The following is a 23285-nucleotide window of genomic DNA, read 5'->3' on the forward strand; positions in this document are numbered from 1 at the left end:
GGCCCTAGTGCACACACAACCCCATCTGCTGCAAACATGCCATTTATAATTACATGCATATTAATGAGATGTGAGTTATGCAGCGATCACTCTCCTGAGCTGGGCTGTGCTACTCCTTCCTACCGTAGCGTAATGATGTAGACAGCAGCTATGCACACTGTGGCAGTACACTTATATGTGAGAATAAGCTACTACTGGCAGAGGAAATGCCTGGTGTGTGCCAACAAGTAAACACAGACAGTTATGTTATGTAACATAGTTTTTGTAATAGTGAATGTGCAGAGTCACTGGAGTACAGGTGGGTGGGGAATGCATCTCTCTCTATCCCACCCTGTGTAGGAGGGGCCCAGGGATTGGGCAATGATGATTGCAGGGCCATGGCAGCATTGTGCCTGCGGTGTCGGGCAGAGCGGGGAACAGTTATTGCTGTCAGTAAGCGAGAAGTGACAGGGACCGTCTGCTGGCGGCTCAGGGACAGGCTGCTGCCTCCTCTTCCTCTTCTAACAACTTCTCACAGAGAATCTCACTGGGGGCTGCTGTTTATTACTAACATGAAGATGACTCGATGAGCGACTTGTCTGCCTAGTCTCCGGGCAGCTCTGCCCCCCCCGCTGCCCCAGACATGCTGGACTATGACCAGGCGACCTCATTCCTGGGAGACTGGGGACCCTTCCAGCTGACCATCTTCTTCCTGCTCAGCGCCAGCACCATCCCCAATGGCTTTAATGGCATGTCCGTGATGTTCCTGGCTGCCACCCCCGAGCACCGGTGCCTGGTACCCGACAATGGCACCCTCAGCCAGGCCTGGAGGAATGTCAGCATCCCTTTGGAGGAGAGGGACGGGCAGCAGGTGGAGAGCAGGTGCTGGAGGTACAGGCTGGAGACCCTGAGGAACTACTCTGCTCTGGGGCTGGTGCCTGGGGTGGATGTCAATGTGAGCGGCATACAGAGGGAGAGATGCCTGGATGGCTGGGAATACAGCAGGGACGTCTATCACTCCACTATTGTCACAGAGGTGAGTGAGCCCACAGTTAATCAATCTATCTATCTATCTATCTATCTTTCTATCTATCTATCTATCTCTATGGGGTGCATTCATTATGTTAAGTATTCAACTCGCAGCCTTATAGCATTCTATAGGGAATGTAGTGCCAGAAGGTCGCAGCGGATATCGGAGATATCTACTGCGGACCACTTTTATGCATATGGGGTTTGATCTAATTTCTGGGATTGATACTTCCAGCACAGTAGTCTACAATGATGTATGTCAATGATCGCCTATTAACCACTTAATTGGTGTGGTTGCAACATTTAAGACTACGCCAGGCTGTGCGTTATGGAGCAAACAATGCAACTATTCAAAATTGCCCACTGTAACATTGTGATGCCCCTATGATCGATATTCCGATATATATCGCGGTCGTTTTTTAATAAATTTGAGTTGGATACGTTTTAAATAGATGCTCCTGATCAAATTCAATCATAAGAAAAACCTGGCAATTTCTGAGTGGTTTTTGGAAAAAATATAAATGTGATCATTAATACATCTTGGATATACAAACAAAGAATGAAGACTTATCAGTCAGCCCATTCATCCTTCTGTACACAGTGACAAGTGAGTACACAGAAACAAATCCAGCAATTAGCTTTGTGTACAGTTCAGGCAGAATGTTTTATACATACAATAAAAACACAGGTAAACAAAAAGAATAAAGTGAAACCAAATTACAAAAGAAAATATTCAGGGCCAGAAGAAAAGTAAATTTACACATCTTTAATGTAACTTTATGTGTTAATGTTTAAAAATGTCATTATACTTTATGAATATGAGCCATGGGCTCAGTTAGGGCAGTTTTTTCACATGTACTTATTTTATAGTTTGGGTGCGGTTGTCCCCAGTGTGTGTATGGGAGAGTGTAGAAGCTTTTATACCCCTTTCACATTGCAAAGCCGTGCCACACACATGATTTTGTTCACAGGTCCATCCTGGTGCGACCCGGCTGAGACCCATTTAAGACTGGCGGCCCGGCCCGGCCTACTGCAGGGTCGATAACGTAACGGCCGTCACCAATCGCCGGTTCTTCCTATGCTGTGAACAGGACCTGTGTTACCCTTCACACTGCATTGCGAGCCTGGTTGAAACTGTGTTCAACCCTGCTCGTTACCAGGGTTGAAAGGCCGGGTTATTTCAACCTTGCCCTTTCATACTGCACAGTAACCCGGGTTGCTGCGCGTTCAAGTGCGATAACCTGGGTTATTGCTGGCAGTGTGAAAGGGGTATTGGCCATATTGGGTGAGACAAACAAATCTAGCCCTGAAAACAGACAGCATCAGTACTTGTTAATATAGGGGGTGACACACTTTACATGGATGATGCTCTCTGGAATTTTTTATTTTTCTGTTTTCCAGAGACAAGCTGTGTCTATCTACCCATGGAGTGGATAACTGAAACCCTGGAAAGTCAGGGGGTCTCAGTACTGTCAGGCTGGCTTGTCTACATTTCACGTGCGACACCTGTATTATTAGCAATAGGTGGATGTAGTTCATGTGTACTCATCTCTCTGTGTCAAGTGCGGCATGTTGTCAGGAGTCGCAGGAACTTTGTGTTTTATAGTAACTGGATTACTGACCGATAACAGTGGCCCTTAAATAAAACATAGGGTGAGACAAATGCCAATCATTCTGCATCATGTGTAGTATAGGAAGACAAATGCAGTAACCTTACCATACTTTATAGTGTTCAAACCTATTAAGTGTCTGCAGAAATGTATAGGAGTAAGAGGTCTATTTACTAAGCAGTGTTAGGAGACAGAGTGAAAAGTGAAAAGAAAGTGATAAGGTGCCAGCCAATCAGCTCCCAACTGTCATCTCACAGGCTGTGTTTGAAAAATGACAGTTGGGAGCTGATTGGCTGGCACCTTATCACTGACTTATCACTTTTCACTCTGTCTCCTAACACTGCTTAGTAAATAGACCCCTTAAGGAGCATACACACATAAAGATTTTCTGTCCAACCATCCAACTAGTTGATTGGTTGGAATTAAAATCTGGTAACGTATGGGAGTAACTGATGATCAGCAATTTGCTCCTAAATGCCAGAAAACAGATGAAAATGGTCGTCAGACAAGTTTGTTAAATGTTTGATCTAAACCAGTGATTCCCAACCTCGGTCCTCAAGGCACACTAACAGTCCTAGATTTAGTGATATCCATGCTTAAGCAGATGGTTGCATCAAAATAACTGAGGTACTGATTAAGTCACCTCTGCTAAAGTATGGCTATCCTTAAAACCAGGACTGTTATTGTGCCTTGAGGACCGTGGTTGGGAATGCCTGATCTAAACAATTTGTTCAAACAACAGTTTTTGTCCATTTTCCGGCATTGGAAGCAGATTGCTGATTGTCATTTACTCCCATACCTTACCAGATTTTCATTCCAACCAATCAACTAGTTGGATGGTTGGACAGAAAATCTTTACGTGTGTATACAGCCTTAAGCTGCATACACACACAATGATTTTGTTACCAACGATTTTGTTACCAATGATTTTCTGTCAGATTATATGTCAGATTTTTTAAAGTGTAATGATCGATTTTTTGAACTACAAACGATTTTTGTAACTTCCCTTAATGAAAATCGTTCAGTTGTCAGTCAGAATGAACTACAAACTACAAACAGGAAAGCGCATGAACGATAATCGTTCATCGTTATAACTCAATTTTTTTCAACGATTGTACGATAACGACGTATGAGCGATAACGACGTCGTTATAGTTAAATCGTTAAAAAAATCGTTATGTGTGTATGCACCTTTAGTGTTACTTGCAGAGCTGTACGAAAGAGGCAACCATCCAGAGCGCAAAACTGATATCTTAATTATGTTTGGGTGCAGCTGGCTTGGGGCTGTTAGATTTCCTTATTGCCCCAGGTGCTAAAATTGTAATATTTTTCTTGTTATTGTAAGACCTTAACGCACGTATTTCTAATTTTAATCACTTAAAATACAATATTGATTGTTTTGTTTGAATTGCTTGCATGCTTTCTTTGGGGGGAATTCAATTTAGCGCGAGTTTGTTAAGCTCTGGAGATGAGTGCACGGAGCTATTGAATTGCACGCGCTGTAAACCCGCGACTAGAGGATTTCTGCTCACACCCTCCTGAGGTGTGAGCATAAACCTGCGCTAACTAGTGTCTCGGGCTAGTTGTGGCTTGCACTTAAGTTGAAAAATGCAGTTTACTGCGACTATGCCTCGGGCATTAGTTTTGGTACACTGCATCGCCCGACTTAAGTGCTGCAAAAATATGCTAAAAGTTGAAAAGCTTACCCAGGCATTGGGACGCCCGATGCTGCCTTCTCATCTGTGTCTGACGTTGTGTACCTGTGTAAACATTGGTAACATCGATTCAGATTGGGCGGCCATTGCGGCAGGTCTGACCTGTCTCAAATACTGCAGCTCTCTTCATACGCAGAGAGGTCTCATGCTGCGAAGGAATTGCAATGGCTAATTTATGCACGCTCACGGAATGGTGTTTAAACGGTCAGACACGCCTGTATTCACCTAACCACCCCCCGCGCTGCCTCCACCAAACAAACGCTGACCACATGACATTCACTTTGCGAATGATTCCTATGTTTGTATGTAATTGCCAAGCAATCGCGACGCATGCGCAGTGCGACTTACACGCATTTGCAATAATTGCCTGATTTGCGTAAATCGCAGAATTGCATCCGCTGCTGAATGATCCCCTCTGTTATCCCCTCTGTTGTAAAGTGGGGGGAGGGACAACCATGACACGATTCAACACACTGTTATACATTTCGGTGGTCTGAAGGAGTTGGAAATGAGGCCAGTTTAAAGCGCAAAATGCGCAAAAAATGTTTATCCCTATTTCCATATTACACTATTTGCTTGTCTCTTAACTGGTTTAGGGTAGACCCAGGCTGAATACAGATTAGGGCCCTGATTCAGAGCCGCTCGTAAGCAGCCGTTCTGACAGATGTTCGCACATCTGCGCATGCGTACGGATTTTAATACGCATGCGCGAACCAGTCAGTGCGGCCGAAAATCGTTTGTTCGCTATATATGACAGAAGGAGGCGTATGTGGGTGGTAACAGGGGAAGGTGCTTGAAAACGCAGGCGTGCTTGTGGAATTCGAACGCAGGCGTGCTTAAAGGTCAAAACGGGCGTTTTAAGGGAGTGCATAATTAATACAGCAGCGTCATTGACCACGTCACTTGGTTTTTTTTTACTCAGAACTGCTCGTAAAATAACGGTTGAAAAAACCAGCCACAAGAATAGCGAGCAGTTCATACGCTGTTCGATGTACTCGATTAATCTAATAAATAGCGGACATGACGTATGGTGCGAGCGGCAAGGGGGCGTATTTTTCAAAATTACAACCGCAAGTTTTGCTCGCTCGTTCAGACTTAGAGGTGTGAACAGACCGCAGTTAGCGAACGGTTCATTTGAATAGCCACCCCTTGTTTTAGAACGAACGACCGCAAATAGCGAGTGGCTCTGAATCAGGGCCTAGGTGTGTTCATGTGATTGCTCTCTATTTGTTCTATACCTAGAACAAAGATCTGTACTGCTGCTGGTTGTGATGATCATTAGCACTGACCTTTGCATCTGTAAAAGAAAAAAAAAAGAAGATTTTCAACAAGATAACCGTGTGACCCTTGTCCCCCCCCCCCCAAGTTTAAACCAGTAACCGTGCTCAAAGCCTGGGCTTGTTGCAGCTTCCCCCCCCCCCCCAGCAAAAGCCACAACAGGGCTGAATTCCCTAGGGAGATCAAAATACACCCCACGCCGTCCCACCCCCGCCCTCTACCCTGAAGAAGAAACAAATCAGCGATACCTAAACAATATCTTGATATGCTATTAAGCTTTCAGATGTGTTTACATAATTATTTTTAATTACTCAATTTAAAAGAATAGTGTAAATGCATGTTTTCTGTGCTATGTACTCTACTCCTGTAAATGCTACCAACTCTATATGCATATTTAACGTATCTATTCTTGATGGATGAGGTAACCTGAGAAGATAAAGAAGCAATGGAAGTGATATGGAAAAAGAAAAAAACTATATTCAGAGGTCACTATACAAGATCAGGGGTGCAGTCAGTCCTTTCCAACAGGCCAACATGAGTGAGAAGCTCAGCACTCCATTTCCGGACTGGCTTCTGGCATTAGGAATGGTACTGCTCCTGCCCACCCACCGATGATCACTAAGACTGCTGGTGACCTTGGTGGAAGGTTACAAACCATGAACAAACAAAAATGAATGCACCTCGGCAGACAAGTACACCTGTTTAAACTGGTAACACATTTGCAGACTATTTCACATGCTCATTTACATATACCAATCCAAATTGAATATGGCAAACTTGTAATGCAATGCAAGCAGACGAACCCCATTGATTTGCAAGTTGGCAGCTCCTATAAGCAGTGCCATACCAGGGCACTTTTGCATCCCGAGCCAACTCCTGCGTCCCCAGCTCATGTGACGTCATGATAACACAGAAGAGTCAGGAATCTGGGCTCTGTGCACGATCTACAAAGGCACAAGGCACCTCTCCCTGGGCAGTGCGTGGCCCCTCCAGGAATCCCACCAGCTGTAGACAGGTGCTTTGGGGCAGCAACTATGTCATCCCCCTCGACCTTGTACCTGAGCAGAGGTACTGGTCGCACCACCCTCAGTACGACCCTGCCTTTAGGTGGTGGATAACAGCCATGGAAAAATGTTCAGTCTCTTCCATTTTCAGCATTACACTGAAAATCAGGTTTTGTATTGATTGTTTTCTAAAATTAGAATGTCCATTTTGTGTTACACTTTCAGAAAGCAAATGCAGTACACCACCCAAAACACACCATACCTGCTCTGAAGTATGGTGGTGGCAACATGATGTTATGGTGTTTCTCTTCGGCAGAGACTGGGCAAATGGTCAGGATTGATGGGAAGATGGATGCTGCCAAGTACCCACAAGTTCTTGAGCAAAGCCTATGGCTCTCTATTAGATCAACTGGTGGTTTACCTTCCAGCATAACAACAACCAAAAACATACATCCAAAAAACAACGCAAAGGCATAGGGATAGGGAGGTCAATTTCCTTGAGTAGCCAAGTCCTGACCTAAATCAGATAGAAAATATGTGGATGGTTTTGGAGAGAGCAGTCCATCACTGCTCACCACAAAATTCAACTGAACTTGAACTATTCTGCTGGGACGAAAGATCACTGTCCCAACACTCTTATACTAGTTTTTAATTCATTTTCAGAACTTTTACATTTTTTCATTAATTGAATGTTGTAAGGTGAAATGTAATAAAGCTGATAAAAGTTTTGATTAAATGTTATTTAATTTTCCAGGGTCCAATGTGATAAAAGGTGAGTATTTTAACAGGGTATGATAATTTTCTGTAGACACTATATTACTGCTCTAGAATCTTAGCTCACCCAGACACAAAGCTCCCTTACATATATAGTATATGGTTAAGTCCTGTTTGACTTTCTGAGAGGCAAATTTATCAATCATTTGTACTAAAATAATGTAAAAAACGGTTGTTTTCACACCATGTTCACATTATTTTGGTATCACTTAAATGTAGCATAGGGCTTTTGGAGCAGTTATGGTAAACAAAATTACTCCCAAGCGCTTACATTTGCATTCTTTTAGTAAGCAGATCGCATTTCCCAAACTTATAATGTGACCGGTTTACTAAAAGAAATTGTAAAAAAAATTCCAGGAGGGAGATTTGCAATAATAATGCTATCTGCAGATGGCGTTATGCAGGGTTCCCCCAAATTTCACCTACTCCAGCTCAGGCTTCAGTTATCAGCCATATATGTCTGATAGAGCACAAGCTGATCACTGTCAAAATAGATAGTTAAATAGAAAATAAATCATATAAAACTTACCTGCACCCACGGTTTGCTGTATCTTTCTGTGTGACCCAGTCAGTTGATCTGTGCGACCTCAGCTGAGATGCTGGCTGGGACTTTCACAGCATCACAGCCTGCTACTGCACAGATCAGCTGACCTAGTCACACAGAAGGAGACACTGATCACCGATCCTGCTGCAGGTACGTTTTATATGATTTATTATATAATTGGGAACTGGGAGGGAAGGGAGATCCGGCTGGGGAGGGCAGAGGGGTGACTGGGGAGATGGGGCAGCGGAGGGGTAGCCAGCAGCACGTGCGAAAAATACCGAGAAGTGCTTGGAGGAGATTTGCAGGGTCAGAACTTTCTGGCAAGCTCTGTCCCTGCATGTGATATTTGATACATCCTTGCATTCAAATATTGCATTGGGAATTTGGGCGAGTTTATCACATTCCATCTGCATCTGAGATGTGGATTGTTATAAATATGCCTGTAAGAAATCTGGTACATGTTGCCAGTAAATCTGGAAAGATGCAAATGGTGATTTTTTTTGCATACAGGACATGCCCAGATGCGAATGTAGGCATCTTTGCATATGTCCGTCATAGACAGAGTTGGCCGGAACTTGGCCGAATCTGTCTTTCTGTGAAATTGGGCATTTTGAGGGGCCAACTGGACGGTGACATTACATTTGCATGTATCCAGCCTGGCTTGTGGGATTGTTGTGGCGTGTATCAAAAGCTCTGTGCTATTCTGAGTCATGTGTACGGGGAAGGGAAGCCTGTGTCTGATGAATGTCCTGCAACTAGCATGGGGCTGCTGCATGTACCGATACTAATGATGATGTCTGTGGCGATTGGCGTAACATCGATATTTGGTACGGCTTCCCACTTGCAGACGCTTGGACCTCTGCATCAGCTGGAACGGAATCTCGCATTAGCATAAGCTTGTAAATATGTTTTCCGCTGCTGCCTGCAATTACAGCAATCATGCTGCTCAGAATCTGGCCCACAATATGTAATGGCCCGTACACAAGGGTCGATCAGACAACAATCAGATATCGTTGTCTGATCAACCAGCATCTGCTGGATGATTGTTATTGAACATCCAGCACATGCATCATCCCCCAAACGACATAACGATCCACGATCATCGATCGCGGGTCGCTATTGTAAACAGGCTAACCTGGTCAACATCGACCAGGTTGGCCTGCATGCACGGGTGATGGTCGATATCGAACATCCGTGGCAGCGCATCGACCATCGTTTGGTCGTTGAAAGGGGTTATATTCTGGTCGATATAAACGATCAAACAATATCGTTATTGTTTATATCGACCAGAATATCTAACCGTGTGTACGCACCATAACACTTTGTATATGCCCAGTAGCTTTTAGCTATAGTCCCATGTACTGCCAACATCTGTTTTTGTCCATGGGGTCGGTCCAGGGCCGTAGTTAATTCTACCCAATAATATAGATAAATGAAAAAAGCAGCACTTGCAGACAAGTGACAACTGAGCAAAAATGAAATATGTGGAGCCTATGTTCACAATACAAAATAACTCCTTTATTAAAATATAATAGTAAAAGCATACTAGGCTAAGAGACGTAACCACAACTGAAAAAAATGTATGTAGATGTTCTGTGTCATTACATTACAATATGCTTGAAAAAAATTCAATTTATACCCCTTTCACACTGCAAACCTGTGTCACACCCGGGATTTTGTACACTTGTCGATCCTGGGGGAGACCCCTTTCAGACTGGCGGACTGACCCGGCATATTGCCGTGTCGATGACGTCACTGCTATCACGTGCCGAGCTTGTGCTTGGAGATGAGATCATCTCCAAGAGCAGACTCTTCCTGTGCTCAGGTTACCCGTTCACACTGCACCGCGAGCTGTGTTCAACCCTGCTTTTTACCCGGGTTGAAAGGGAGGGTTAGGGTTAGGCACCCCCGGGGGGTACTTAGGGTTAGGCACCCCTCCGGGGGACTTAGGTTTAGGCAGCGGGGAAGGGGGTGGTTAGGGTTAGGCACTTAGAGGGGGGATTAGGGTTAGGCACTTGGGGGGGAAGTTAGGGTTAGGCACCCCTAAGGAGGGTTAGGGTTAGGGGGGTTAGGTTAGTAAATACTTACCTATCCACGATTGGGATTTCCAGCGCTGTCGGGCTTCTGCTGCGTCGCACTCTGCTCTTGTCGGGCTGCCGCTGACGGGAATCGAACCGCAGGCTTTCATACCAATTCCACACTATAAAAATATATATATATATTTGTTTTTTTTTTTCTTTTTTGTGTTTATTTTTCATATCCTGTCCATTTGGAGTTTACCCCACATGAGGAAGAATTTGACCGACAGCATGGTGGTTTGAATTTATCATCATTTACCATTGTCTTTCTGTTTGTTCTGTATCGCCTTTGAGCTGATCACCCATTTTGTACTATTTATTATTGCTACCTTATTGGGAAGGTCATTTGGAGATCAGGATTGGGCTGATACAGATTTTATCTTGCGCCAGGATTCAACTTACATTTTCTTGACATTATTTCTTTCCCAATCTTAGTTGGATCTAGGCTGCATCATGTTTAATCATTTACAAAATAGGAAAGAGGTTATCAAAGAAGCCTTTGATTTGAATTGTTGTAGGGATACTGATGAAACATCAGATGAGGACCTTGAAACTGCTATGAATAAATTAGGTTCCTTACTATTAAAAGAGAATTCACTTTGGTGGGAAGTAGCCACTTTAGAGAAATACATTGCAGATGAAATTATACCTAAAGGTCTTAGAATTAAAAAACTCCCTACCTTTCAGGATTCAACTGATACATTCAAGCGAGAGTGGAGCAAAATTTTGGACGCTTGCTCCTTCTCTCTAATTAATTTAATTATTAAGGAGAGGAGAGATAAACTCGTAAGCATAAATGAAAAAATTAAAGTTTTACAAACATTAACGCAACCTTTTGAACAATTACCAGAATTTGTGATATTGGATAAGGAGTTGGAGTTAAAAATAAGTAAACACACAAAAGATTTAGTAGAAAAAAACAAAAAAAACTTAAAAGAGATCATGAATTCTACAGTAATGGTGAAGTTGTAAATTTTGCAAAAAAATCTAAACGTAAAAAAGTTAAAATTTATTCACCTAAAAAATTTAAAAAAGATAAACGACAGGTACATTTTAGAAATTTGCAGAATCGTAATTTCAAAACCCCAAAACGTCCAGTTGGAGATCCATATGAACAATCTAGATGGAATTATCCCAAAAGACCTTTTAGAAATAATTACAGGATCAACAGAGATCAAAGAGGACAATATGTTGACACTTACAATAGGTATGTTGACACTTACAATAGGTATGAACCTCTCTATAGGTATAAATCCGATTTTCAGCCTTTTTTAGGACAACGAAACAATCAAAGAAACTCTCTGTTCTAAACAAGAGAGGTAAAAGAGGTGGATCAAAAAGAAAAAAGAGAAAAAAGTTAAACTCCATAGATACCTCCGTGAATATTAATGAACCAGAGAACGATGTAAAATTTTTTAATTTAAGCTCCAGAACCTTATCAGGAGAGGAAAAGAATATTTTGAAAAAGGGTCTTAAGTTTGCCCCTACATCTAGGATTGATCCATTTCAAACACATATAGACATACACAAATTTTATAGAAAAATAACGTTAAAAAAGTTTTTGCAATTAATAAAACAGAGACCCCTGTGGTACCGAGTGATAATAATGAGACCCCATTTAGGAAAAAACCTAGTTTCTATCCATCCCATATAAAAGGATGTATGGTTGAAAGCTTCACTAAAGCTGTGATAGAGGATATGAATAAAATTTCCATGAAAACCAAGAGAAAGTTTAATATTACAAAAAAAGAAAAAGAAGCGATTAAGTCCCTTAAAAATGACACTAGTATTGTCATCAAACCTTGTGATAAAGGTGGTGGAGTTACAGTTCTGGACAAGAATGAATATATTAAGGAAATTGTGTCTCAATTAAATAAAGATGGAACATATCAGAAATTGAAGAATGACCCCACGTCAAGAATTAGAGGGAATTATAGTAGATTTCTAGACAAATATCGAGATAAGGGAATTATTAATCAAAGCGAATACGATTTCTTGAATGTCCAGAACCCAAAGACCCCCACCATTTACACTCTACCAAAGGTTCACAAAAACCCGATGGCTCCACCAGGACGGCAGATTATTTCGGGCTCAGGAGGTTTGACTTCAAACCTCTCAGAGATGATTGACTTCTTTTTGCAACCATTGGTCGTTATGAGTAAATCTTATCTGAAAGACACTACAGCTACCATCAACAAATTGAGTAATATTAGATGGGAAGACAACACCTTTTTGGTAACAGCAGATGTTACATCTTTATATACTATCATAAACCATCATGATGGATTGGAAGCAGTGAGATGGCATCTTGAGAAAGCTGAAGTGACAACAGATAAGATTGATTTTATATTAGAAGGGATTCAATTTATTCTTGACAATAATTATTTTTTCTTTGAAGGGGACTATTATGTCCAAAGGATAGGAACAGCTATGGGCACCAAGAGGGTCATTCAGACCCGCTCGCGAGCAAAGTTCGCTCGCTAGCGGGTCGATGTTGTGCGCATGCGCACGACGGAGGGGGCTCCGTCGTGCGCATGCGCGAGACCCGGCGAGCGACGAGAAATACGTCGTTCGGGGTCTCGCACCAAAGGGGGCGTGCTGTCGATGATGACTGACAGCACGCCCCCTTTGGTGGGCGTGCCGGGGGCGTGGTGGCCAGACGGAGGCGTTCCCATGGGAACGCCTACCGTCTGAGTCAGGCCCCATTGACATCAGTAATGATGTCAGTCGGAGTGACTTTGGCTCTGATAGAGCCAAAATCACTCCTGGGCTTGCGGCATCGAGACCCTACCGCAGGTCTTTGACCATCGCGACCTTCATCATGGACGCTCGCTATAGCTGTGGGTGGTAAGAGACCCTATTTTAAAGGAAATTATACCTAAATATCCTAATACCCTTCCTATCATATATAGGAAGGGTATTAATTTGAAAAACCAATTGTTACGGAGCAGTGTGCACTATGAACCATTGAATCCGGTGAGATCAAAGGGTTTTCACCGATGTGGAACTTGCATCGCGTGTAGAACCATTCCCTCACAAGAATCAAAAATCACTAGATTTACCACTAAAGGTTGTAGTTATGATATTAAAGATTTTATCACATGCCACACGACCAATGTGGTATATCTGATAGAATGTTCTTGTGGTTTAAACTATATAGGTAGAACAGGGAGAGCTTTAAAGACACGGATAGCAGAACACGTTCGAAATATTAAAAAAGGCTTAACTACTCATATTTTATCAAAACATTTTTTAACTAAACATAAGTGCTCCACTTCCAATATTGTGAAATTTATAGGTATACAACACGTGAAATCCAGTTGGAGAGATCGTGATGTAGAGGGTAATTTAGCGAGGTGTGAGATGCAGTGGATTTTTAAATTAAAGAGTTTGATGCCTGAAGGTTTAAATTCAGACTTTGAATTAAAATGCTTTTTAAATTAATTTGTTTTTATTCCACTCATCTCTAAGTTTTTTAATCTTTTTAGCTATTTATTCTTGTATTAGTGTGATTTTATTTTTTTCATATGCACTTTATATGCTTAATTACTCATTGCCATATTGTTCATCCAGGAACCATTGTTTAATATGATTGTATTCCTGGTTGTACTGAGGACTTCCTGTGCATCCTCTTGCATTACCAACCATTTAATATTCCCTGGAACGCACTTGATACGCATGACTTCCGGTTCGGGGCTTGGGGATCATGTGATCTCCGTTATCAATTGAGGCCCGGGGATACATTTGGAACGCAGGGCATTGGGTGCCTTCGTAATTCCAGTATGTGTCCACATAGGTCACTGGACATTTTGTCAATATATATTGTCTCCCTCGGACAAGCAGGACTTCCGGTCCGCGTATTGAGGATTGTGGTGATTCCGGTCACTTCCGGGATCCTTGGAACGCACATGGAATGCAAGATATCCGGTCCACATGTTTTTTATGTTAGATCCTGGTGATTGTACCGAAGTACATCGATATATTGTTAAAGTGGTTGCATTAAGGGACTGTAATTTATATGTGCATATGAATTAGGTAAATTGAACACACCATTTTTGCTCATTGTGTTTCTTGTTATTTCATTTCATTTGACATCACTTCCTGCCAGGAAGTATAAATAGCCTCACTATCCCACTATCTCATTACACCTTGACAAAGATCATTTGGAGATCGAAACGGTGTTGGTGCTGAGACCAGTGGGCTTTAAGAACATCCACACAAACCAGGACTGCTATGCTTGAAGGTATGCAGTGAGTTCTACTTGTATTAAGTCCTTACCTTGTTACTTGTTATTGGACTAATTGCTGCCCTACCTTGCATGGACAATTTTGGACTCTGTTTGGTCATTCAAGATCCTGCTATATTGTCCCCATTTTATTTAATAAAGTATTCTTCATCTAACTTATCCTGTGGAATCTTTTGGATTAAAAAACTAAGAAGTTTAAAGATACCGTTACATGTGGATCCCCATCTCCTGAACACGTGAGTTAGGGTACGCCCATATAGTATTTGCGATACCATTTATGGTGAAAGATAGGTGAGAGTTTTTGGTGCGTTCAGTCTCTCATAGATTGGTGGCGAGGTTCTATCCCTTGTTTTATCATCTCCAGCTGATGCACAATTCCATTTCCACGGGACTTACAAAAATATTTTTTTACCCAAAAATTGTTATAGTGCTACACATTTGTTTTTTTCCTTTTTTGTGTTTATTTTTCATATCCTGTCCATTTGGAGCTTACCCCACATGAGGAAGAATTTGACCGACAGCAGAACTTATCATCATCTACCATTGTCTTTCTGTTTGTTCTGTATCGCCTTTGATCTGATCACCCATTTTGTACTATATATATATATATATATATACTAGCTGGAGTGCCTGGCGTTGCCCGGGATTTTAGGAATGTTTGTTTACACATCATCCTCCAACAAACCTCTCCTTGGGCAGGCCTCACGAAAAGTGTGACAAACTTCCCCTTCCACAGTTCTACAGTCTTTGAAGGAAGTATGACCTGTAACGGTGTAAAGCAAACTTCGGAGATAGAAGCATTCAAAATTTGTCGGATGTACAGTGTAAACACAGCCAAGAGCTTTCTGTTGCTCTGATACCAGGATGACTGTGTACTTCCTGGTTGCTGGATCGCACTATGAAATGCACAGCAACTACTTCCAGTTCCTTGTGCAGCTGTTTCTGGCATTCAGGGTCTCCACGGTGTATAAGATTCATCTAATCGGTTTTACCCTTCAGGGGCTGACAAAGGAATGAACTGGAAGTAGCCTCTGTGCATTCCATAGTGCGGTCCAGCAACCAAGGAGGTAGACAAAAAAGTTTGGTCGCCACTGTTGACACCATCTAGTTGTGTAAGTTGATGCATGAGCAAGTATAAATAGAAATTTGTGCTGCAGAACTGTGTTTTTGCATCCCAGTATAGTTGCCATCTTTATGGGCCTGACTGTAAATCGGATGGATCTCTCCTCATGGATGCAGATATCAATTTTTACCATATTCAGACTCCTAATAAACCTGGCTTAATATCAATAGTGGTTCCTCAGTGCATGTTTGCTGACTGTGTTGGCAGTGTCGCTAAGGGTGTCCTGAGTATGAGAATCAGCATTGCAGGGGTACCGGCAGTGTCGGCAGTGGTGGTGTCGGCAGCGGGGGATGCTGCCAATGGAGGTGCCAGCGGTGTCGGCAGCGGGGGGTGCCGGCGGTGTCAGGCAGCGAGGGATGGTCGGTGCCATCTTCTTGTGCTTGTGTGCATATTAAATGGGCTTAACGCTGATTGGCTGAGAGCCGTGACTGATGGCTTTCTCAGCCAATCAGTGTTAAGCCCGCTCAATACAAAACCTCGCGACCCGACAGCGGCATTGTGAGGTTTTGCCTCGGGTTGCGGGGGTGCCAGCGGTGTCCTCAGTGCAGGTTTGCTGCCTGTGTTGGTAGTGCAAGGGTGTTCTCAATGCAGGATGCCGGTGGTGTCGGCAGAGCGGGGGTGCCAACGGTGTCCTCAGTGCATGTGTGCTGACAGTGTCGGCAGTGCAGGGGTGCCGGTGGTGTCCTCAGTGTGGGAGTGCTGGCAGTGTCGGCAGTGTGGGGGTTGCTAAGGGTGTCCTGAGTATGTGGGGCAGGAGTGTCGGCAGCGGTGGTGTCGGCAGCAGGGGATGCTGCCAGTGGATGTGCCGGCGGTGTCGGCAGCGGGGGATGCCGGCGGTGTCAGGCAGCGAGGGATGGCGGGCGCCATCTTCTTTTGCTTCCTGTGTGCATATTAAATGGGATTAACGCTGATTGGCTGAGAGCCAAATACAAAACCTCGCGACCCGACAGCAGCATCACGAGGTTTTGCCTCGGGCTAGGGATCCGGGTCAGGCAGGGAGATCCGAGCTTGGCTCGGATCGCCCCAGATCCCTGAAATTTGGGTGGGTTCGGTTCTCTGATAACCGAACCCGCTCATCCCTAATAAATTCATACAGAATTTAAAAGGTACTGTAAACTCCATGCGAGAGCCATAGTAAATGATGTTCAGAGACTTAGATTATATGCTACAGAATAAAATTCCATAATTCCATAGTATATAACAAAATGCATGTTATAAAATCAAATTATGAAATGAAACAAAAATAAAATTTTTATATTTTTATTATTGACCTTACAGATGGCCCAAGAAGAATGGTGTCCAAATCTGCATCTAACAATAAACCAAACAGGACAATGCTTTTATTCTTCTTTGGTGTTTTAGGTGTAGAACCATGAGAGATCTTGGCTTGTAAACTGTGGGCTAAATCCTTTTCTAATTCCGTACCTGACCTGTGCAAAAATTGTGTTTTTTCATTATTTAAAAATTAACAGTAATTCATTTCGATTTCACATTTTTTTTAGTTGACTCTGCCGTGTTTTAATACGCTCGTATGTAAAATTTCACGATCTTGGCTTGTAAACTGTGGATTTGTATAGAAAGACAGAATGACAGAAGGACAAATTTTCATTTTTATATGGTAGATGTAGATGGTTCTATGGGACTGATATAGCAATTATTATTATTATTTTTTTTTGTATCTGGCATTCGATCCTGTGAGGAAATAGTGGATTAAATCAAAGGTGCAGAGAAATTAATGTATATTTCATCACCCTGATGCAGTTTGGACTAGCGAGTAACACAGAGGATTTTTATTCATCTACCTACTAAACACAAAGCAGTTAATTCTGAATAAAGAAAATAAGCAATAGTAGAGAAAATACCATTTATTAAAGCTACAGAGCGTCTATATCTATAATATAAGCCAAGTGTATTCATACAGGAAGGAGTATGGAGGATTGGAATTTAAAGTGTAATTAGTGATTGAATTTGTTGTGTACAGCTATTTTGCTGCATTTTTTACTTATGTGTTTTTTATTTATATGATAATTTTACTGTTGTTAATGTCTATGGCCATAGCCTTTTTATAATCAATAAATGTATTCAAATTATTTGTCAAAGTGTGATTAATTTATCCAATCAGCAGCGCTTCCTATATATTTTATATACAGTCTGGTAACTACAGATGAAGTCTGTCATTTTTTTAATGTACGTGGCTTATGGCACTTTGCTGTCCAGTCATTGCTCCAGTAATGCATGATTCACCACCACCAAAATTACTGGAAAAGCTTAATTTAATTTAATTTAGCAATTTTTTATTTAACTTTTTTTTAAACCTTATTTCATTCAGGATCTATTAGTACTGGTTGTCAAATTGTGAATGTAAAAAATTGATAAGGAAGTTAGAATGATTTCAGTAGGAATCTTACTTTCCCTAAACATTGTGTCCATTTCTGCACTTATGTTATATTCCTGATATGTCCCTGTGTTATTTTATTGTTATATTTTCCCAAGCATCCAAGGCTGGGGGCACTGTAAATATCCGCTAAAGCAGGGATGGGGAACCTCAGGTCCGGGAGCCGTATAAGGCCTGCGGAGTCATTTGGTCTGGCCCTCAGAGCTTTTCTCTGCCAGCCTCATCTGACTAGCAGGGTGCCTAGAATGGCACCCTGCAGCCAGATTCTATGCAGCAGTGCCACCTGGAGCGTCCTTAGGACGCTTCAAACGATCACACCGCTGACTTTACAGCTCCCCGGAGCATCCTCAGGATGCTCCGGGCATTGCTGTAATCACCGGCGATTGTGGCCCCGCCCCGTGTGATGTCACATGGAGGGAGCATGGCCTGCAGCAGGCCCGCAAATAATGTTATATATATCAAAATGGCCCTCGGCAGAAAAAAGGTTCCCCACCCCTGCGCTAAAGCCTATGATTACAGTGCGAACACATTTCCTGAGAATGCTGCACCCTTTGCATTCATTTGTAATTTTCTTCGAAAAAAACGTAATTTGGCCAAAAGCACGTCTGAGCAGAAATGCTTTAAGAATTTTTCTAAATTCTATATGTTCTGTTTTTCATTAAATATGAGGTACTTGTCAGTGATTACAATTATTTAAGACATTGTTCTTACCTAGATGCAATATTGAACATTTCTAAATTAATGAGATTTTTCTAATTCTAATTAAGAAATGTGTAACATTCCAGTGTCTACTAAACCAAAACATTGAGAGGTTTATTTAACATCATGGCCTGATAACAAAGATTTTCTAATACTGCTTCTCGCAAAGATTTAAAAAAAATTTCTGGACATATATATATGAAAAGATTTTAAAATCTTTGCGAGAATCAGTATTAGAAAATATATATAAACGCCAGATTACTGGTGCAGCTGATGCTGCTCAGGTCCCTGGCCATACTGGTTGTAAGTGGTAATTCACGGTAGCCAGTCCAGGTCAGCTGCTCAAACCTAAGGGGTCTAGGTTTGTGCAGCAAGAATCATAACCCATGTAACTATAGGCCTAATTCAGACTTGTACGCAAACCCGATGGTTTGCGTACAAGTCTGATGGATTGGGGACTGTGCATGTTTGACAAGCTGCGGCTGTTTGGGAGGAGTATGCAGGGCCGGTCAGCTTCCCAAAAATGGGCTGTCGTCCCACTTTTCTGGGAGTGCAGAGGCCATGGTCTGCGTCTTCCGACACAGATTTCCTGGCCTCGGCCACAGTTCTGAAACAGTCATCTGAGTAACCTGGGAACGCAGCTGCAGAACACACAAGCATACAGGAGGCGTCTAGTTACACCAAATGTCTGCTGCAGTAGCATATGCAACATCACTGCTGCGTCAAAGGACAAAGCAGCTATGCTATCAGCATACAACTGTAAAGCAGGCTCTACTTTCGGAGAACACAATCCAGGATGGAGATTTAGGACAGGGTTCTGTTTTTCCTTACTTAATTTTTTTTACATTGTTGTAATACTATATGTTAGGTTTTGAGTACATGTAAGGTAGCAATATATGCCATAATATTCTTTATAAAGCAGTTAAAGGATTTTAGGGTACTTTCTCCATATTCACAGGTCTATATACTGTATTTCTGTTAGTAAAATATTACTAGACAAGTTCTGTCTTAGGAGGTAATCCTAGCAATGCATTTTTAGAGTGCCTGAGGTTGTGAAAACCACTGCTTTACATGGTTAGAATATAGTCCATGAGGATGAATATAGCTGATTATATGTTGTTGTTGTTGTTGTTTTATTCTGTTTATAGTAGTTATATTGGGAAATGTTATGTGTTTTAATTCATTTACAGATTCTAAAGTCCAGACATTATTAGTTTCTAGCATTTTCTGGTTTAGATCAGTGATGGGTAACCTGATACACTTCATGGGCCACAAGTACCATACGCCCATCTAACCTTCAGAGCGGTTGCACAACATCGTTACTCTCAGTAATAATTTAAACTACAGTTAATCACAAGAAAACACATTAATCTGTAATAACATATTGGCAAATATTTTTGTGTCAGGTAAAAAAGTATATAAAAAACAAATTGTACATTTCAGTGTGACTTCTTGCCAGAATTTCTATCTGTTTTTAAAATTGGGTGTAAGGGTGGAACAGGCACAACATTATCCTGCCGAGCCATTTTTATTGGTCAGCCTGTGTTGTTTGTTGATTTTTAATGTGCTTACATGAGTGAGGTCACTTGATGTGGAAATGAAATGTGCCCTTTGCCAAAATCAGCCAGTCGTCTCTAATCTGTAACCTACTTCGCTTCACCTTTGGCCCTGGCTCTTATTCAATAACAATTTGCAGATTGGGCCGACTACTGAACGGCCCGGGAGTGATGTCTTTGCCATCATTGCTTTACATTTAATATCTGCCTTACCAAATTTTGTGCATCATTTTGTTTTCAACATTTTGATGATAAGATTGTAATTAAATATGACAAATTAATGTTAGGTTTCACTCAATAATTGTTCCATTCACTACTTGTGTGTGTGTTTTTTTTACTATAAATCATGTTCTTGCTATGTTTTTTTTTTTATAATCATTTATTTGAAGCACAACATATTGACACAGTTGTAATAGACAAATCATATCAAATATCACAAATGAATATAAGATTGAAAGTACAAACAAATGAAATGCCAACAATATAATATATTATATATAGGGTTGTATCCATACTAGACAGAAGCAAAACTGAAAACAAAAAATAGTTTAAATAAGTATACCCGAGGTAATAACCAGAGCCACAGTGTCAGTACTGCAGTATCAACACATCTATGCTCCATCCAGTTTTCTTAATTTTCCTAACCAAACAAACGGGGCCATCTCTGGGTTGGATACCAGAGACAGCCAAACATAATATTAACAAACAATAAAGTAGATAATTGAACGTATGCTCTGCAGTCAGTAGGTACTTAAGTGCCAGACAAGACCAACTTATGTAAATGAAGTACAATAGAGATAATTTGTAGAGCAGAGAGCAATACATTGAGATCAAAGGATCGTGTTAAGATCGATTACTCGGCCGTAGCTAGGGTAGTGCGGCCGGTGCCCTCGCATAGGGCACCACAGGGCAGAGGGCGCTGTTTGGGCCTGTCAAATTTCTGTTTATTATCATTCTTGCTTGTAGCTTCCTCTTATTTCATCCCCAGCATCTCCTGGCCTCTCCTATCTCTTCCCTGGCCCTTCCCCATGAAGCCATGGCCCTTTTTTGGGTGCATTATGTCCCTTTGAAAAATGGGCGCCAATGCTCTTTCTGGCACAGAGCACCAAAAAGTCTAGTTACAGCTCTGCGATTACTACTAGGCAGGCCAATAGAATAAAGTATTTTCAAAGTATTCATGTCACAAAGCCAATGGTGCTCAGAAATAATGATGAAATGTACAATTGGAGGCTTGGGGTAACCGGAGGGCTAAGTATCAAAAGGTATGAAGGAACAAGACCAGTATGAGAAGGCACTGAGAAGCAGCTAGTTTTAAAGCAAATAATGGAAAAGTTGGTGTTATTCCAATTAACAAAGAAATTCACCGTTACAAGCAAGGGAATATCTGCAACTCCCTGACCATCAGGACCCAGGCAAAAACCATTGTCAAAATGGGGAAACTGACTGTCAGCCTCTACATCTAGGGCAGAAGATAACTTCACACCAGGAGCTCCCATGGGCTCTATGAGGTTAAAGGTAGTCTTGTTTTGCTGAGAATGGGGAATATCAACCTCGGCAGTCGGGGAAGAAGGGATTTTAGCCAGTTGAACACAACTTCCTGGGGGAGAGTGGCCGGAACTCCCAAACTGCCCGAACTATCAGCAATTATGGTTACAAAATTTGCTGAGGATTCCATTTTAGAGAGAGAGGCATTTAGTTTAAAATCTAGTTTCTCCAAACAATTATCAATGTGGGATAGAAGGACGTGAGCAATGGCTTCTGCCAACTCAAACGACAGACAAAGAGTGAACCGAAAACATTATCACATACAGTATGGTTTAGTTAAAGTACCTTTGGTGATATTTTCACATAAAGAAATTCTGAACAATATGTCTGAAATTGATGCACAGTTCCAGAAACCTTCAATCCAAGCTGTATAGTAATATTAGTGGACCACCAATGGAGGATAACGTTATGCTGCAGCGGACTTTAACAGTGCAATCTCTTAGTAATATATACAAACTTAGCATGCAATCTAAATAGTAAATCACACTAAATGAGAGAAGACTAAAACACAACTCTGCTGACTCCAGATACAGACTATATTGGCATTATCTCCTTTATCCCGAAATGTCTCTGTTTCTGACAATCTTATTCGTACCCACTACTATAAGTAGTGAGAGAGAGAGAGAGCACCTTGTTGAAGAAGAAAAATACAGAAATATGGGAATAACAGTTGAGGAAGTAGCAGGACCAAGGCTGGGGGACAAAGGAGACATACAAGGGTTAAAGCCAAAGGTAGGGTACAGAGAAAAAAAAAAATAGGAATGACACACAAGGGAGAGACGCAGAGGTGTTGGTATCCAATGAGGGGACCTGGATCGCCGGACAGTGTCTGAAGAATAGGCACCAGTTCCAGGTACAGTCTCAACCCCCTGCCTAGCCGTTTGAGGGTGGCAGAAAAGATTTAGGCAAGTATGTGATACTTTCCAACAGTGGCTAACACAGCCTGGTGCAAACACGAGGAGGTTTAAGAAGACCCAGCAGGGAGACTGATGTGATCCGGATAGGAGTCTCTTAGACGGTGGGTAGCGTGTGGGCAGAGTTGCAGAGCCAGAATTCCATGTGCTAATTACAACAGCAGCAGTAGTGGAGGTGCCAGGCCGCACAACTTGCGGCAGAGATGCCCAGAAGGATGACCCCGTCGGCGGCCCGGCACGCGGTGAGATCTAGAAGATGAACCGGACAAGTGCAGCTTCCACCTCCACCTCCCGGACACCGCGCCGACTCCCGCCAGAAATCTCCAGTTCACGGCTGGCAGGTAAGTTTCGCTGAAGGGGACAGGCGTGCGGTTACTAGAACTCCCACAGGCTATGGCACAGTATCAGAGGGAGTTGAGTAGATCTCCAGCTACCGCCGCCGATGACCCGACGAGAGGCTCCAGACACACAGTCCACATCCAGGGCACATTCACCCCTGAGCAAACGGAGTGTTTACAGGTAGCGGTGCCTCCGTGTGTAATCCTCTCCAGGCTAGGACCTCAGCAGCTTGTGGTGTAGATGGTACGCGGACGCAGGCCAGTTTTCCACTGCCACATTAATTATTCTATGAGGGTATAGCTCATCAAGGAGGCTAGCAGTCCCGGCGGTGTAACTCCGGGGGAATGGCGGGAATGGCTGTCACAGCAGGAGCGTCTTCTCCCAGATTTTCGCGCCCAAGATGGCAGAGGGCGGTCATATACGCCTGAACTTTTCAGGCTTAACTCCGGTGGATAGAT

The 23285-nt window shown here is 42.3% G+C and overlaps 1 protein-coding gene across 1 annotated transcript in view; it reads left to right on the top strand.

The window, feature by feature from the left end:
- Window positions 1–323: 323 nt before the first annotated feature.
- The window catches only part of LOC148526403 (organic cation/carnitine transporter 2-like), a 133359-nt gene continuing 110397 nt past the window's right edge, over window positions 324–23285 (top strand). Inside the window, exon 1 of the mRNA XM_088470389.1 lies at window positions 324–1015. Coding sequence (XP_088326515.1) covers window positions 623–1015 — 393 coding nt within the window. The 5' untranslated portion in view covers window positions 324–622. The remainder of the gene's footprint in view (window positions 1016–23285) is intronic.

The sequence above is a fragment of the Taudactylus pleione genome, unplaced genomic scaffold (genome assembly GCF_031769625.1).
Source record: "Taudactylus pleione unplaced genomic scaffold, aTauple2 ptg000099l, whole genome shotgun sequence".
Classification (NCBI taxonomy): domain Eukaryota; kingdom Metazoa; phylum Chordata; class Amphibia; order Anura; family Myobatrachidae; genus Taudactylus; species Taudactylus pleione.